This window comes from Pleurodeles waltl, chromosome 6 (genome assembly GCF_031143425.1).
Source record: "Pleurodeles waltl isolate 20211129_DDA chromosome 6, aPleWal1.hap1.20221129, whole genome shotgun sequence".
In the NCBI taxonomy this organism is placed as follows: Eukaryota; Metazoa; Chordata; class Amphibia; order Caudata; family Salamandridae; genus Pleurodeles; species Pleurodeles waltl.
The window spans coordinates 1,389,593,077-1,389,611,103 of NC_090445.1; the positions used below are offsets into that span (position 1 = coordinate 1,389,593,077).

An 18,027-nucleotide genomic window follows, 5' to 3' on the forward strand; every position below is an offset into this window, starting at 1 on the left:
CTCCATGAGCTTTGGCGAGCATCACAGCCAGGGGACATCCTCCAGCTTAACCCACACAGTTGATCTTTGTGGTCTTTCGAGTTAGATATCTTCAGTGTGTGGCGGAGAAAGATGGGAGTGAGAGAGTCAGAAAAAGACAGCGAACGATAAAGAGAGAAAGAGACTCTGCTGTCTGGAGAGATGAAGCGACTCTGCTGTCTCACAATGTTGGGCTTTCTTGTGGTTGGCTACAAAAGTGTTTCTGTACTTGTGTCTGTGAGTGGAGTGTTTCTCTTTGTTTCTTTAACTGCCTTTCTTGCTCTCTTCGTGTCTTATATTCATTCATATTCTCTCTCTCTCCTTTCCCCCCCGCACCTCTCCCACCCGGCTCCCTACTTTGTTCATCTACCCACTTGCCCTCACTCTGCCCACTCGAAACTCCAGTGAGCATCAGAAACCTACCAAAAGCACCAATACTCTGCCCTACCCTGTCTACATAAAACCCCCTCTGCTGAACTCTCCAGCTGCACTGTACTCACGCTTCCACACTCCAAGTGGTCTCCATCCTGCACATCCTCACATGATCTTAAGTGGGTACCCTCACTGAACATCGTCATCAACAAGTTATACACCCTCACCTCGAGCTGAGTCACTGTCTCACACCATTTCACTCCCAAATCTATCCCTCCACCTGCACCGAAATCGTGAGCTCTCGTCCTTCTCGTGATTCAGTGTGTCCGAGGCCTCTCTAAAAACCCCATGCCGCTCTTCTGAGCTATCACAGACACCTTGTATACCACCACCTTCCTCCATTCCCTTCTCTCTGCCTTTGCTCGCACTTTTTACACGGCTGCTGCCTCGCCCTCTCTCCGTCTCCCTCTGTGATTTATTACAACGAAAGCTCAGAGAGCTGAACTGTTTGCAAGCACTGCTCCATGGTAACACCCAGTGAAGCTTTTCTAGCTGCCGCAGCAACACTACAGAACCACACCTCCAAGGTGCACAACTCACCAGCACGCTCTTCACAGCCAGAGGAAAATGCTTCACAACCACAACCCCATGCAACACAACCCACTGCTTCACCCCCACTGTACAAGCACACTCACTGCACAGCCACGTCCACTGCACGCCTACACACCTTCTGCACACACACACACACAGCCACACTACACTACCACACAACAGTTAAACGCCACACTTGCTCTACATATGAACAAAAGTAAAACCACACAAAGACATGCTGCACACATCTACGTTGCAAACCATGTACACAGCCCTGCAGTGTCACAGACTGCACTACACACAGTACACACACACCCTGAGGAAACACACAATGGACAGTTGTACACAAACTGCAATCTCAACAACCGCAGAGGCACAGCAGTGACATTTATAAGCCCCATACACAGCAGAAGCTAGGAAACCGCACCACTACACATAAATGCTTGCACTGAATATTCCGCATACAGTAATTCCAAACTGAATATAAACAGAGCTCGATGTTGTGTTTTTTCTTTACCATTTCCAGTTGTACTTATCCATATTTATAATAATTTGCTTTGCCGATCTGTGCATTATCCATATTTATGTTGTGGTCTGGGAGAGAATTAAATTACAATTAGAGTATTTCCACATTTATTTAAATTGTAATGATACACCCAATACTGAATGTTTGTCGGGTTGTAGCACTATTTTCAATTTCATACATTACAACAATTCTCTCAAGTGAAAACATTAGCGTTTTAGTGCAAACGTGTGCACAAATGGCATTTTAAAGGAAACTATTTGACTTTTGTGACTCTCCATGGTGCAAATGTGTACAGATATTGCGCAGCAGTCATGACTGATAACACCGTCACTCAAGAAACATACAAACTTCCTTGTTTTATGTTTTAAGTAAATACAGATATAACAATACATTGTTTCTGTATTTGTTGGCAAAAAATAAGTAAAAACGATGACGTGTGGGGCCGTCTCTAAACAACCACGTTGGCCGATCCTTTAATTTCCAATGCACTGTCTTTCATAATAATGAGCTCCACAAATATGTTGTACAAAATTTGTTAACTAATCTTCTCTAGTGATTCTTTGCCAAGAAATAAAGTTACCAGTGTATTCCCAAACAATTTAAAGAATCTGCTTGAAAGTGCCAAGCATTATGAATTAAAAGGCTAAAAATAAAAATATCCTACACATAAGTTGCACGCACTAGGATTCCTATTTGTGAATCTCAGGTTGTAGGCAAGACTCCGAAAAGTTCAAAAACTAATTGCAACTGCATATGGGATCTTGAAAATTGAAATCACAATTTGCAACTGGCGCTTATCTTTGAAAAATGGCCACTGTATCCCCCTCAACTATAAGTTGGAAGCACGCTTCACCCACAGTCACTTTTCACTAACACAGGCCAAATGTTGCAATCTGTTAGACACTCAATAGTGATCCATGGCTCTCCATTGCTCTTAGTGTCTAGAAACAGTTATGCAGCCAAACCATGGCAGAAAACATGATACATTTGTTTCACGACTCAGAGAACAGTTTATCATCAAAAAAGTAAATAACCTTTCAAATCATACACATTTAACAGTATGCCCTAGTGACCAACAGGTCAAGCCTGAGGGGCTGGGCAGAGTCAGTTCCATGTTGTGTCGTACCAGTTCTATGCTAGGCAAACTCGGTGCTTAATGTATAATAAGGTTTTGCAGGTGATGGGCACAGGCTCTCATTTTTGGGGACCAGGGGCTATTTTTCATTACCAGACTGTATCATAGAGGAAGTAGGAAAACGTCACGGAGGATAAAGAAGGAGGGCGAGAAAAATTAAAAAACAAAGACAAAGGAAAACAGCAGGGATAAAAAAAGAGCCTGCAAGAGTTAGGTAAAGATTTAGGGACTGTAGGGTAGTGAAAGAAAGAGGTGGGAGATACAACCAAGATTTGAAGATTTGTCAGTCTTGTTATTCCACAACCCAGGAATCGTGCATTACAGGTGGCGAGATTCTAAGAAAAATCTTGGGCTGCTGTATTTGATTTTGATTTTTAAATAACCAAGATTGGCCCAAGCATGCCTGACATGAGATTGGCTGTGCCCCAATCCCATGCCTTTCACATCCATCATCTTTACGAGACTCTCCCAATAGTCCAGCAGGCCAGTCTTCCACTGTGCACCTTTGGTAACCTGCCTTTACATTGTGAAGTGTGATTATTTTTTAAGGAATGGGCATGTATAGGACTCGTCGGAACAATTCAAATTGTTTTAAGAAAACGGAACATCATCTTTAGATTGTTAACAGTGCAACCAAATTTAATAGGAACCAGTACACTAATAAATAAAAATATACTGGATAAATGGCATCCCTGTTAATCAACGCATGCAACTATAATTCTAAATCTTCGAAAGGCAATCACATGTTCATGTTAGTTTTACTGTAGATGGAAAAACAAAAATACAAAATGTAAACAACCTATAAGGCAAATAGGAAACCAGATGCACAGAGAAGCAACCATGCAGTGACTTCAACAAGTAAAATATGCTCGGCCAGGAAGATGGATACCATGTGAGAAATCAGTAAAACCCAAATAAAGCTAAATGACCACAGACACAGGTAGAAACACACCAGAACATAAATAAAAAACCACGTGCAAACAGCATCACACTGAAACACAAAATAACTTAAAACTCACACTAGAACTTTTATGACGATAATCACACGTTTACATAAACCCTCAGAAGTTAACGTGAGAAGAGAAAAACACATTTATTTAGAAGGCAAGACACACAAACCCACAGAATCAGACCAGAACACTAACATTGTACTTAAGTATCTAAACCGACAAACCTACAAAGCGCACACAAGCTCACACTATGGATATAAATGAATTACCGCGTTTGATGGAAAAGTTAGAAGAATGACACAAAACGTCTGTGCTGCTCCATCCCTCCTCCTGGACCTCCTGTGAGCTGCGAGCTGGAGCCAAGGGGGGTTAATAAATGATGAAGATTCTCAAGCAGTCACACAAGAGTCACACGGTTGACCCCTTCGAGGGTAGTGGCCTTCCAATGCCCCTCCTCACTGCACAGGGGTTCAGCCACCTCTTCTCCTGTGTTCGACTCAAGCCACCCCCTTTCCTTCACAGAGCCCAGCCACCCCCTTCTCCTGTACCCACCGAGTCCACCTCTCCTCTCTCTGTACCGGGGCCCAGCCACTCTCTCTCCTGTACCCCACCGCTGTCCTACTCTCCTCTCTGTACCGGAGACCAGCCTCCCCTTCTCTGGAACCCACCCGAGTCCAACTCTCTCCTCTCTGTGCTAGAGACCAGCCGCTCTCCCTCCTGTACCCCACAGCTGTCCATCTCTCCCCTCTCTGTACCGGGGCCCAGCCGCTCTCTCTCCTGTACCCCACCGCTGTCCGACTCTCCTCTCTCTGTACCGGGGCCCAGCCACCCCCTTCTCTTGTACCCACCGAGTCCAACTCTCCTCTCTCTGTACCGGGCCCAGCCGCCCCTTCTCTGGAACCCACCCGAGTCCAACTCTCCCCCCTGTACCGGAGACCAGCTGCACCCTCTCCTGTACCCCACCGCTGTCCATCTCTCCCTTCTCTGTACCGGGGCCCAGCCGCTCTCTCTCCTGTACCCCACCGCTGTCCGACTCTCCTCTCTGTACCGGAGACCAGCTGCACCCTCTCCTGTACCCCACCGAGTCCAACTTCCCCTCTCTGTACCACATCCCAGCCGCCACCTCTCCTAGACCCACCTGATTCAATCTCTCCTCTCTCTTTACCAGAGCCCAGCAGCCCCCGCTCCTGTACCCACCCCAGTCCAACTCTGCACTCTGTACCAGAGCCCAGCCGCCCCCTCTCCTAGACCTACCTGAGTCCATCTCTCTCCTCTCTGTGCTAGAGCCCAGCTGCACCCTCTCCTGTACCCCACCGAGTCCAACTCCCCCACCTCTACGTACCAGAGCCCAGCCACCCCCTTCTCCTGTACCCACCGAGTCCAACTCTCCTCTCTCTGTACCGGGGCACAGCCGCCCCTTCTCTGGAACCCACCCGAGTCCAACTCTCTCCTCTCTGTGTTAGAGCCCAACCGCTCTATCTCCTGTACCCCACCGCTGTCCGACTCTCCCCCCTGTACCGGAGACCAGCTGCACCCTCTCCTGTACCCAACCGCTGTCCACCTCTCCCCTCTCTGTACCGGAGACCAGCTGCACCCTCTCCTGTACCCACCTGAGTCCAACTCTCTCCTCTCTGTGCTAGAGCCCAGCCGCCCCTTCTCCTGGGTATAAACTCTCCCCTCTGTACCAGAGCCCAGCCACCTCCTTACCTGTACCCACCTCAGTCCACCTCTCCTCTCTCTGTACAGGAGCCCAGCCGCCCCTTCTCTGGAACCAACCCGAGTCCAACTCTCTCCTCTCTGAACCAGAGCCCAGCCACCCCTTCTCCTGTACCCACCGAGTCCAACTCTCCTCTCTCTGTATAGTGGCCCAGCCGCCCTTTCTCTGGAACCCACCCGAGTCCAACTCTCCCCTCTCTGTGCTAGAGCCCAGCCGCTCTCCCTCCTGTACCCCACCGCAGTCCATCTCTCCCCTCTCTGTACCGGAGACCAGCTGCACCCTCGCCTGTACCCACCCGAGTCCAACTCTCCCCCTCGGTACTAGAGCTCAGCTACACCCTCTCCAGCTCTCCTTTCTCAGTACCAGAGCCCAGCCCAACCTCTCCTGTACCCACCCGAGTCCAACTCCCCCTTCTCAGTACCAGAGCCCAGTTGCCCCTCACCTGTACCTACCCGAGTCCAACTCTTCCCCTCGGTAGTAGAGCTCAGATACACCCTCTCCTGCACCCTCCCGAGTCCAGCTCTCCCTTCTCAGTACCAGAGCCCAGCCCAACCTCTCCTGTACCCACCCGAGTCCAACTCTCTCCTCTCTGTGCTAGAGCCCAGTTGCACCCTCTCCTGTACCCCACCGATGTCCAACTCTCCCCTCTGTACCGGAGACCAGCTGCACCCTGTCCTGTACCCACCCAAGTCCAACCCTCTCCTCTCTGTACCATAGCCCAGCCGCCCCTTCTCTGGGGCCCACCGGAGTCCGACTCTCCTCTCTGTACCAGAGCCCAGCCACCCACTTACCTGTACCCAACCCAGTCCAACTCCCCCTCTCTGTACCAGAGCCCAGCCCAACCTCTCCTGTACCCCACCGATGTCCAACCCCGCCTCTCTGTACCAGAGCCCAGCTGCCCCCTCACCTGTACCCACCCAGTCCAACTCTCCACTCTCTGTACCGGAGCCCAGCCACCCCCTCACCTGTACCCACCCCAGTCCAACTCTCCCCTCTCTGTACCGGAGCCCAGCCACCCCCTCTCCTGTACCCACCCCAGTCCAACTCCCCCGTCACTGTACCAGAGCCCAGCCGCCCCCTCTCCTGTACCCACCCTAGTCCAACTCTCCCCTCTCTGTACCGGATCCCAGCCACCCCCTCTCCTGTACCCACCCCAGTCCAACTCCCCCCTCACTGTACCAGAGCCCAGCCACCCCCTCTCCTGTACCCACCCCAGTCCAACTCCCCCCTCACTGTACCAGAGCCCAGCCACCCCCTCACCTGTACCCACCCCAGTCCAACTCCCCCCTCACTGTACCAGAGCCCAGCCATCACTTCTTCTAGACCCACCTGAGTCCAGCTCTTCCCACTCTGTGCTAAAGCCCAGCCGCTTTCTCTCCTGTACCCACCCGAGTCCAACTCTCCCCACTGTGCCCGAGCCCAGTCGCTACTCTCCTGTACCTACCCGAGTCCAACTCTCCCCTCTCTCTACCAGAACCCAGTCACTGCCTCTCCTGTACCCACCCGAGTCCTACTCTTCCCACTCAACCCAAGCCCGGCCATTCATTCTCCTGTACCAGAGCCCGGCTACCCCTCTCTTATCACCACCTCAATCCACACCCCCTTGTCTAAGCTTATATCCAAGCACAGCCACTGCCTCTAGGGTAGCCACTTGAGCCAAGCCCTGCCCTCTGCTTTACCACCCAAGTCTCTCCTTTACCCACCCTTCTCTGATACAGAGCTCAGCTGCACCCTTCTGTCCCTACATAAGTCCAGTTGGCCCCCTCTCATTTTTCGGCCATTCCACCTCCTGTACACACCTGGGTCCAACTATCTCTCTATCGGTACCAGAGCCCAGCAGATCTCCTGTGCCAGATTCTAACCATCCCACCTCTGCACTCAGGCTCAGCCATCTGTGCCCCTGTTCCTGAACCCAGACACACCAGATTTTGTACTTGAGCTCAGCTATGGTTTCTGAACATAAACAAAAAAACATGTTCTTGCTATACCTGAATCCATCTATCGTCTACTATACAGCGCGGCCAAACCACCTCCCATTTGTACCTGTGCATGTATATCTTATTGTGTACTGAGCCAGCTAACCAGCTGTACCTGAGCCATGCTTTCTCCTCCTATCTGCCTGAGGACACCAAAGTCCTCTCTCTGCCAGAGGCCAGCTGTATGCTCAATTGGACTTACCCCCAGTTTATCCACTGCTCTACTTCAGCCCAGCAAATCTCCTTCTCTATGCCTGAACTCACCTAGCTCCTCCTCTATACCCTGTCTGGCTATCTGCTGCCTTGCACCTGAGTGCTCTCTTCTGGCCCTCAGAATAATCGCACTGCTTCAAAATTAACATCACTGTCTATTCTATAACTAAGCCCTCTACTCATCCTTTGTACTCCAGCATATCTACTTCCTCCTCGCACACCAAATCAGCCGTCTCACCTTCCCTACCCGAGCTCATCCACCTTCTCCTCAAATAGCCCTGCTAAAGGTTTGAGCCCAGCCTGTTCCTCCCTTGTACCTGAACCCAGCCAGCTCCTTTAACCACACTCCATTTGTCACATGGACTCAGATGCAGCAAGCTTCTGTACTGGAGGTAAGCTATCCTTAACCCAAGTTCAGCTACTTCCAAGTAGTTGAGTCCTTGTTCCTCCTTATAAAATAGACCACCTGTGTTCTTTTGTCAAAGAAATGACTCCTCAACCAGAATCAAGCCCTCTCCATGTCCCTGAGCATGTCTCCTTGCAGCTGAGCTGAAACATTTTATGCTTTGTACCCATGCTGGCCCTTCTCTTCCTCTACTTCTCAACTTATTGCGCTCCTCTGTACTGGCGCCCACCTGTCTCCTTGTCTGAAGCTCAACCCAACTGTACTATCACTCTCTCTGTCTCTACTCTAAAACAGAAAAGGTGATGGGAGGAATGTTTGAAAATAGCCAAACCAATCATTTGGGGGGAGCATTCTAACCCATTTATTTCACCCACACTGTGCCACAGGATTCAAGTTATACTTCACAGACGAAGCTTAAGATGAACAAAACCTGTCTGGGGTTGCGTGTGTTCCCTTCTGGAGTCCTGGCCTGGTAGTTTGGGCTGGATGATTCTCATGAGAAAAAGAGTCAGTTCTAATTTGCATTAAGCAGACCTCTGAGTAGAGTGGAACAGCTATGCTCCACTTTCGCCAATGAACCTATGGAGAGCAATCAGCCTTTGAGAGTGGCCAATTATGTTTGCTGTACCTGAGTCCGGCGATCTCCTCTGACAGTGCTCTGTTTTCACGCTCAGACGCCGTCAGCTGCACCACAAGGCTTGCCTTGTCCTTCATCAATCCCTCTCTTTCTTTGGATCCACGTAACATTGCCTCACTGTGGCGCTCCACATCACGCCGTGCCTGGATCAAGTCCTCATTTAGGTTGTTCCTCTGCCGAGACAGCTGAGAGAGAAGACATGGGAAATTTACCAGATTTAAAAGGCCCTTCCATGATAACCTGTTTCAAATTTCAGGTTTCACGAACCCACCTTGAAACCTACATTTACAGTCTGATGGATCACAATTTTTTCTAAGAAGTTAGTTCCCTTATCAGAAATGTCAGAGCCAATAACACGTTACTCAAGTTCCTCTCCTGGTACTGTTTCTCTCATCTACTACACTGATTTGCAGCCCTCCTTTGAGACAAAGACGAACAAAGTACTGGCTAAGTATCAAATACTTACATTCCACAGGTGGCTAAGAAGTAAAGCCAAAGACAAACAGGGGGTCTGGAACTTTCAAATGTTTATAGGCCTCTCAAATCCTGATGAACGAAGCTGTTGCTTTTTGTGGCCAGCTTCTGTTATTTTGTTATGTAGTTTGTATTTGTAAGCACACTATCACTGAGGAGGGTGTATCCTGGCGCTGAGCAGATGAAAGTCAATCTTCACCAGGAGCTGGTGGTGGTGAGTGGTTATTTTAAGAGCCAGGTCTTCAACTTCTTGCTGAACTCAAGAACAGAGGAGGAGGCTCTGATGTGTAGTGGGAGGTCATTGTATGGTTTAGGTGCGGTGTAGGAGAAGGTCCGGCCTCTGCATCTAGTTCTGCGTATGCGTGGGATGTGTGCAAGCAGGTGTCCAGCAACACAGAAGTGTCCGGAAGGTTTGTGAAAGGAGATATGACTATTAAAGTGGGCGGGGCCTGTGTTGTGGAGTGATTTAATAGTGTGGGTGAGGAGTGTGAGGTGAGCAGGTTTGTGTATCAGAAGCCAATGGAGTGTGGAGGCAGCGTGATGCGAGTGCTGTATTGGACTTTGAGCGTAAGTCTGGCTGTCGAGTTCTTAATGGTTAGTAGTGTTCTGATAAGTTGCTTGCTAATTCGGGCGTAGAGGATGTTTTTGTAATCTAGATTGCTGGTGACGAGGGCATGTGTGAGAGTCTTGCAGGTGTTGCTCAGAGGCCAATTGTAGATTTTCCTCAGCATCTTCAGAGTGTGGAAACAGGATGCTGTGACGGCTTTGACTTGTGTGGTCATGTCCAGCTTGCTGTCTATGGTGATTCTGGGGTTCCTGACATGGGTACTTTGGGTGGGTGTCGATCCTAGTTTGGCTAGCCACCAGGTGGAGTCCCATGGCAAGGATTTCTTGCTGTAGATCACAACCTGTGTCTTGTCAATATTTAGCGCAATTGGTCTTCATACAGTTGGTGACTTCAATCATGCAGGGGGTGAACTTGTTCAATGGGTTTGGAGCCCAAGATGGAGAGTATGAGTTACGTGTCATCAGCATAGGAGAGGACATTGATGTCTTGGGCACAGCTGACCCCGGCCACAGCAATCAAGATGTACTGAAGAGAGTCGATCGAGAGACAAACCTTGCACTACTCCTCAGATGAGGATACAGGTGTCTGGAAAATAAGGGTCACCTGACTGCTTGAGGTCTGCCAGTCAGGAAGGAGCAAATCCAGCGGAGAGCTTGACCATGGATTCTGATCTCATGTAGAAGTCAGATGAGGATGGGGTGGGAGACAGTGCTCAATGATGCAGAGAGATCCAGGAGGATGAGAACTGACGTATTTCCTTTTTCCAGGAATATGCGGCTATCGTCTGTGGAAGAGATAAGGGTTTTTTCTGTACTGTGGTTGGGTCTGAAGCTGGACTGTGTTGTGTGTCTGAAGCTGGACGGCGCGGTGTTGATGAGTTGTGGTTGCCTAGGTAGTCCGAAAATCTTCGGTTCGTGTGTTTTTCCAGGACTTTGGGTGGAAACGAAAGTAAGGCGATCAATCTGTAGTTGGCGAGTTTAGGTGAGTCTGCAGAGGGGGTACGGGAGTATTTGGGGGACTGTGGTGTATGTCCAAGTGTCTAGGAAAGTAGCTGAAGGTATGGAGACATTGATGATAGGCATCAGTACCTCACTGATAGGCTGAAGTGCTCCGGTAAAGGTTTGATGGGGCAGGTGTCTGATTAGGCCCCGGACAGTACAGACGTCATGGTAGCGGAGGTCTCATCTGTGGTGACAGTGTGCCATGAGGTCAAGTTCTCTTCTTTGGTCATGACAGGGAGTCACGCTGCAAGGTTACTGGGGCCTGGTCGAGGGGTGACAATGCTGTACATGGAGTTTATCTTGCTGTGGAACAGTTCTGAGAAAGTTTTGCAGAGGTCCTGTGAGGGGGGTGATGCTGTTGGAGGCAGCTGCTGGTGGGAAGTCTTTCACTATGGTGAAGATTTCTTCACTGCTTTTGGTAATGGCATCAATGCGGTCTGCAAGTACTATGAGCTTCATGTTCTGATCTGTTGGGGGTAGCATCAACAGGCGGCTTTTAAGGTGTCTTTGTGTGTGATGTCTTGGCTCATTCTATGAATCTAGTTTGTTACAGTGGTGCTTCATCATCCTGAGTTCCTTTGTGTGCCAGCTCACTTATGGTCTCGATCTTATGGTGTGCAGCGCTTTGGGGGGGGGGGGAGGGGGGGTGGCTCAAGTTGTAGACACAGCCTGTGATCCAGTTGTTGAAGCTTATGATTGTTTCCGGCTGGCTGCTTGAGTGTTTTTGGCCGGTATGCAATCAGACAGTGGTTGAGTCATACTCTTGGATGTTATTCCAGTTCTGGTAGAAAGGTCCAGTGGTTTGTGTTGGTCTGTGGTTGTGAGGGAAAGGGATGCTGAATCTGAGGAAGGAGTTGTATTTTCAGGTGATCAGTGATGGCTTGTTGACTGTGATGCTGTTGAAGGAGGTGAAGATTAGGTGGATCTTTGGTGGAGTGTGTGGGTTCAGTCATGGGTTGGAATGAGGCCGAGGTTCCTGAAGTTTTCTAGAACAGCTGTTAAGTTTGGGTTCCAGGTGGAAGTCCAGGTCTTCGAGGAGGATGAAGACACTGGAGTCAATAAAGAGGGGTGCAACAAAGTCCATGAAGACACTGGCAAAGTTAATGTGTGGTCCTGGAGGTCTGTAGATGGGAGTTCCTCTCAGGGTGAATGTGGTTATGATGTCAAGTTTGAACGTGTGATGTTCCATGTTACTGGTCAATGTGTCTGTGGAGATGGAGCAGCAGATGGCATCCGTGAAGATGATGGTGACTCCAGCTCCAGACTTGTGCTGAGGGTCCTGTCTATCTATCTTATAGCCAGCGGGGATGGCTGTAACAATGTCAGGAGCTGATGCCGGGTACAGCTGGTTTTCTGTGAGGAGCAACAGGTCTGGGGCATGGTTGTGCAGCAGATCCCAGATCTCTACGGTGTATTTGGTGAATAAGCATGTGTCGAGGAGCATGCATGACGGCGCATAATTTTGTGTGGGTGGTGGCTGATAGGTGTGAGTGCGAGAGGTGCTGTTGGTGCGACAGGGGTGTCGCTGTGCTGAGTGTGGGAGGGTGCATGAGAATTTGCAGGAGAATGCTCCTACGGTGTTGTGACGTGCAGTGCAGTGACTGCCAGCCAAGGTTGAGAACATGGAAGGTTGTGGATGGTTGCCGATGGGAGAGGGAGAAAACAAAGGTTTGTGGAGCTGGGTATGGATGGACACAGACTGGCTTGCCTTTGGCGTGCCAGCAGCATGTCGACACTGCAGCCACCAGGTCTGAGATGGGTGGTGGAAGGGGAAGAACAGTGAGGGAAGAGGGAGTAGAGCATGAGGCAGTGGTCTGGTAGTGGAGTGGGGGAGGTAGGAAGAGGGAGAGTGGGAAAGTAGGAAATCGGGAAGGCACAAAGAGATAAGGAGCACGCAGGAAAGGGAGAGGGGAAAGAGCAGGAAAAACACAGTGGGAGAAACACCAAAAATGCAGTGAAAAACAGGCACAACACAGCAAGGAAAAAGATCATTGAAAAAGGCTAAAGTGGATACAAAAGGCAGAAACAGTGAAAAAACAGGCAGAATGCAGAAAAGTAAGGCAGAGTGCAATAAGAATAAGTCAGAAAAAGAAACAGAAAAGGCAAAAAAAAAGTGAAAAAAACAAGCAGAACGTAATGAGAATAAGGCAGAGTGCAATGAGAATAAGGTAAACCGGAGACAAAAGGCAAACAGTAGTGAAAAGCAAAAGCAAAGATAAAACCTGAAAGAAAGAGAGAGACAGACAGAAAGAGAGGGAGCAACAGAGGAAAGGAGCATGGCAGGATCCTCACACACGAGCGGGGCCTGAAAGGGCATTGCCCAAACAGAGGACATAGCACAGGTATGTCCTAGCTAGGGTTATGGAGGTACCCGAGTCCAGAGCTCACAGTCAGACCAGCTTGCATCAGACTGCAGCCTGCATCTGCCTTTTACTAAGGGACATGAGATGTGTGGCATGGGCAAGTCTCATCAAGGCAGGGGAAATATAAACTGGTGCAAAATGAATGAGCTGGATGCCCCCCAAATCCACCAAATGCAGAGGATTCAGGGATAAGACCACAAATGTTTATCTACAGGCAGTGATGTGCGAGATGGACATCACCAACTGAAACCAAAAGTGAAGTATAATTTTGTGCAGTACTCGCACCTACACACTTTCGAAAGCTGCAGTCGGTCACAAAGATCAGGCGGCTGATATATGCTTCTTTCATGCCCTTTCTCTCCTGTGCATTTTGGTGTGACACACCAGAAAAGTGAGTTCTTCCAGACTACAAAATCATTTGTATAAACAGAGACAGCATAACAAGGATGCAGTAGGTCTGTATTTTTTCAGCAATTATCTTTCTCAGATAATTTCACTTTTATATATGGTCCACCTAATTCAACCACTGCATAGTTGTCTAGTTTTGCTTTCTGTTACCAGAATATTGATATGATAATTCTAAGTGATCTCAACCTTCAGATCCAGGAAACTGTATGCACGGTGGATAGCTTCTGTGATAGCCTAACTGTTTTCATAATTAAATGACCAACTCTTCACTGACTCATCATGCTGGTCATTTGCTAGACTATTTTATTCTAACGTTGATTCTCTAAACACAGGGGACCCCTTTACTTTTTCAGGGTCGGATCACTTTGGTATCATGTTTGAATTTGTGATCCCCACTTTCACTAAGTACTCCAAAATACATATTTCTATATCAGAAGAAATTGAAAGCTGCTAAAATACATAGGGCCTGATTCTAACTTTGGAGGACGGTGTTAAACCGTCCCAAAAGTGGCGGATATACCACCTACCGTATTACGAGTTCCATAGGATATAATGGACTCGTAATACGGTAGGTGGTATATCCGCCACTTTTGGGACGGTTTAACACCGTCCTCCAAAGTTAGAATCAGGCCCATAGCTCTTAATGTGACTCTTCATAACCATATTTAACTCTTCCCTAACAAGACTGAGTAGACGGACATAGGTGTGCTGCAGTCTTTCAGCACTTGATGCAAACATGCCTAAAGTTACTTGCAAAGTACCTAGCAATGAACATCCTAAGTGAAACCTGTGGTTTTCATACGACATAGCTATGGCCAAAATGAGAACAAAACAATGTGAGGGGAGGTGAAGACTTTCCTATGATACTAGGCCAAAATAAACTGCACTTGGAAGAGGCAGTCATAATAAGGCTCCAATGAGAGATACTATGGCAGCATATGTTCCAGAATGCATTCTTAGTGCCACTAATCCAAGGAGTTATACCATCTAATTAGCGAGTTCCAGCTTCCTAAAGTAGCCCAAGCCTGTATTTCTAACTCAGCAATTCTAAGAGAATGCTTAGCCTAGATTTTTCAGGACAAAACAGATAAAATCTGCACTAACGTCAATAAACAAATGTCATAGTCAGTCAGACTAATCTTAAAGACCCAGATATGAATTTCTCAGATGTTACTCTCATTATTGAAATTATGCTTTTGAAAGCCACCACCAGAAGTTGACACTCGGGCTCTCTTTCAGCATCTGTTCTTCTAAATAAACGCAACAGCTTCATCTCCTCCTGGCCAAAGACCCCGCAACGTATCTTTGTCAATTTTATCTACAAGGAATGTACTCGGGAGGTTTGCAAAGGATAATCGTGAGACCTTGTGATTGAGAAACCCACCTTGGTTCTGAAAGATTTAAAATCTATTTCCCACTTTCACTTCTCCCTCACCTTGGTAAGATTTGAGAGAGGTTGGTACATAGCCAAAAGTTTGGATTCTCACCAGGTTGGTTTTCACCACACGAGGAGTACCAAATTGGCTGTCTACTATGTGTTTGAAAGACTGAAGCACTCAGTTGACAGGGGAGATGCTGGATTGTTTGCGTTATTAAACCTATCGGCTGCCATTGACACTATCTGCATTCTATTCTAGTGGTTAGACAAAGAGAGGCTGGGGTTATGGGATCAGCGTAGAAATGGCTATGAGTGTACCTTTCTGGCAGTGGTCAATTGCTGATCAAGCCACAGTTCCCTTTAAGGAATAAAAGGGACAATCTTAATGAGGACCTAAAGGTCTAATTTTAGAACACCAGTATGTATTCTGAAGGATGAAAAAAAGATAAAGATGCTACACCATTGGGGACCTTCTGACACTAAAGTACAGCTTTATTGTTGACAACAATAACAACCATACCAAGCATGGTAGGGGCTTGTATAATTTTCTGAGTTACTAGACAGAAAATATAGATGTGTCCAGAAAGCGTAAAGTCAGGCTGGCACGGTTTTCATCCCAAAGTGGAATGAGTACACGAAAACGTCTGACTCGTCTACTGGTTTTGGGTCTCTGCTGAACGTACAGGATTTGGCAGTACATCCCATCTATCCCTCAAATCCTCAAAGTAAGCCACTGCCAGTAAGTTCTATTGCAGCCTCTTGTGACTCTTTTTCAGGTGGTGCTGAGACCCCTGCAATCAGACAGTCCCACCTCACACCACCTGGCACTCCTCCCTAATTCTTGACAATAAATGATCTCTTGACTGCTATAAAGATACCAGGTGAGTAAAGGACATCGCTGCTTGATAGCATATGGCTCACATGAGCAGGGATCTCCACTGGCCCCTGCTAAATGAACAAATTAAATGTAAAACACTCAACCTGGCAGAAAGATGTCTATGGCATGGCATCATATAATGTAAAACAAAAAATAGTCTGCGGATTTACCAATCACGATAGATTCACTTTATAAGAAAATGATATTTGCCCAACTCATGATTGTAACGACCAAGGTGAGGAAAGACGCTTTCCCTACAGAGGAACTGTATAATGGGACAATCTCCCTGCAGCACTCCAACTCTGTGAAAATCTGTAACCCGTTCGAAAACTCTTAAAAGCTCCTCTCTTTTAATGTGATGCTAAATATCATGCTCCTGCTTAAAAACCTTTTGGAAGCACATCGTGCTTATAACTATAAATGATTATATCTGTATTTAAAATGGTCTATCCGATGTGCCACCTATCTCTGGAGGCCATTGTTTCACACCCCTGCTTTGCAGAGAGCAGCCCGAACCCCAGCACTGAGTCTGTCTCCACATTCCCCTTTACCTGCCCCAGCTGTTCCTTCAGCTGCGCCCTTTCTCTTTGCAGGGAAGTGAGCTCTTGCTGCAGCGTCTCACGACTCTGCTCCACTGCCTGTAGTGAGTGATCCAGTCCATGACGCTCTGTGTCCAGGTCCAGTTTCTCCTGCTCCAAGCGGACCAGCTCATCACGGATGCACGCCTTCTCCTGCTCCACTTCCTGCTTCTGCCCCAGCAGGGAAGCCCGCTCCTCTTCCAGCTGTGGGAATAGCAAAGACAGGAGAAATGTGCACCATGACATCCTTCTAACCAAACAGATAGTCTTAGTCAACATGAGATCTGTACACCGTAGAGATCACCCTTAACCTACAGTGGCCACCCAGATAGACCCCCATTCTCAATCAGCCTCACACAGACCTTTGACCCAAGAAGTCCCTGACCAAAAAAGAACCTCTCTCCCGACAGAGAATTGTAGCTACACAACAGAAAGAACTTAGCCATCCAAGAGACACCTTCCCTTCTCTCATTTTCAGTTAGTTTAGAAGTCTATGTCTACCCATCAAGCTACTGCACTGGTTATAAATAAACACCCTTATTTTATGGGCTCAGTGCTTGAGGGGCAGGGTATTTTCAGGCTATGAGACCAACACTTGTATGGAAATGCCTAAAATGTTTTCTTGGAGACTTTCAATCACTTCAAAAACATTTGTTCTTTAACGGTGCAAAACCCCTAATTCCTGCAGCAGTTCTTCCCATGAGGGCAACACATGTAGCCAGTTGAGAGGACAAAAAGTGTTAAGTGTGCTTCACAAAATATATCTGGGTCTCCCTAGTTTGACTGCATTTTTAGGTCACACAGTTGTAGCACGTTATTGTTAGAAAAGCAAAATGTGCTGATTTACTGTTCATCAAAGGTGTTTCCTGAAGTACCATTTGTTTTTAAACCTGCTTCTCCTGATTTATATGATTATCCCTTTTCTGCCCACAGGTGTGTTTAACTAATTCACGGTTTATTGTGGTTTGCAATGTCCTTCTGCAACCTTTTGCAACTGCCGGTCTTGGAGTTGACCCAACTTTCATCTCAAGGACAGGGTATTCAAGTTTTTCAATGGTTGTGAGCAGCAACAGCTCTACTCGGCTCATCTCTAGCCCCTTCAAGCCCACTTAGTCAACTCTCTCTCAACAGCAGCTCTATCAGCAACTTCTGAGACAACACTGGTAAGAGTTTGAGGTTTGCGCCTTCCTTTCCCTAACCACTACACATGACCAGGTAAGAGGAAAAACATGGAAACCACACTTGGTGAGCTTTATATCTTACTGGTGAGCATTTGCGTAGATTTTAGGTTTCAACACTGTTTCACTACTATTGTTAGAACATTAACATTTGTGGTTTTATTGTCAGTCGTATGTGTACATCCCAGAGAATCATTTGTTTTTTAAAATATCCTTCTTCTACGTCATGTTCTTCCTTCTTTACCTCCAGTGTGGATAATTTATTAGGCTTTCCTGAGTCCTTTGCACCCCTTCACATCACGATGACTAGGAGCTGATATGCCTCCTGTCTTCTGGCCAGTGCGCACAACTTTGCCATTGGCCCTGCACATGACATGATGATTCAGCCATCCGCTCCCGTCCTTCACTCCCCCTACTAGTGATTGTACTCATCAAGCTTATTTCAAATCTCTAACCAGAGCATGCATCACAGGAATCCAGATAAAGTTGTCAGAATGCCCTACTAAGTTATGGAATGGGTCCAAGGCCAGAACCCCTTGCCACATTATCAATTATTAATTCCCCTAACATGTTTACTCAATTCTGTCTCAGGTCTCCTGGAGGTTTTCTGGAAGATGTGTCTTCCTGGGGCGGCAGATACATTGTGCTGATGATTCCAGAA

General features: G+C 47.6%; 1 protein-coding gene across 5 annotated transcripts in view; it reads right to left on the reverse strand.

Moving 5' to 3' along the window:
- CROCC (ciliary rootlet coiled-coil, rootletin) overlaps positions 1 to 18,027 on the reverse strand; it is a 312,203-nt gene that overhangs the window by 156,418 nt on the left and 137,758 nt on the right. For all 5 annotated transcript variants that reach the window (XM_069240717.1, XM_069240716.1, XM_069240714.1 and 2 more), the window contains 2 exons: positions 16,162 to 16,392; positions 8,533 to 8,726 (listed from right to left, as the gene is read on the reverse strand). In XM_069240717.1, coding sequence (XP_069096818.1) covers positions 8,533 to 8,726; positions 16,162 to 16,392 — 425 coding nt within the window. The remainder of the gene's footprint in view (positions 1 to 8,532; positions 8,727 to 16,161; positions 16,393 to 18,027) is intronic.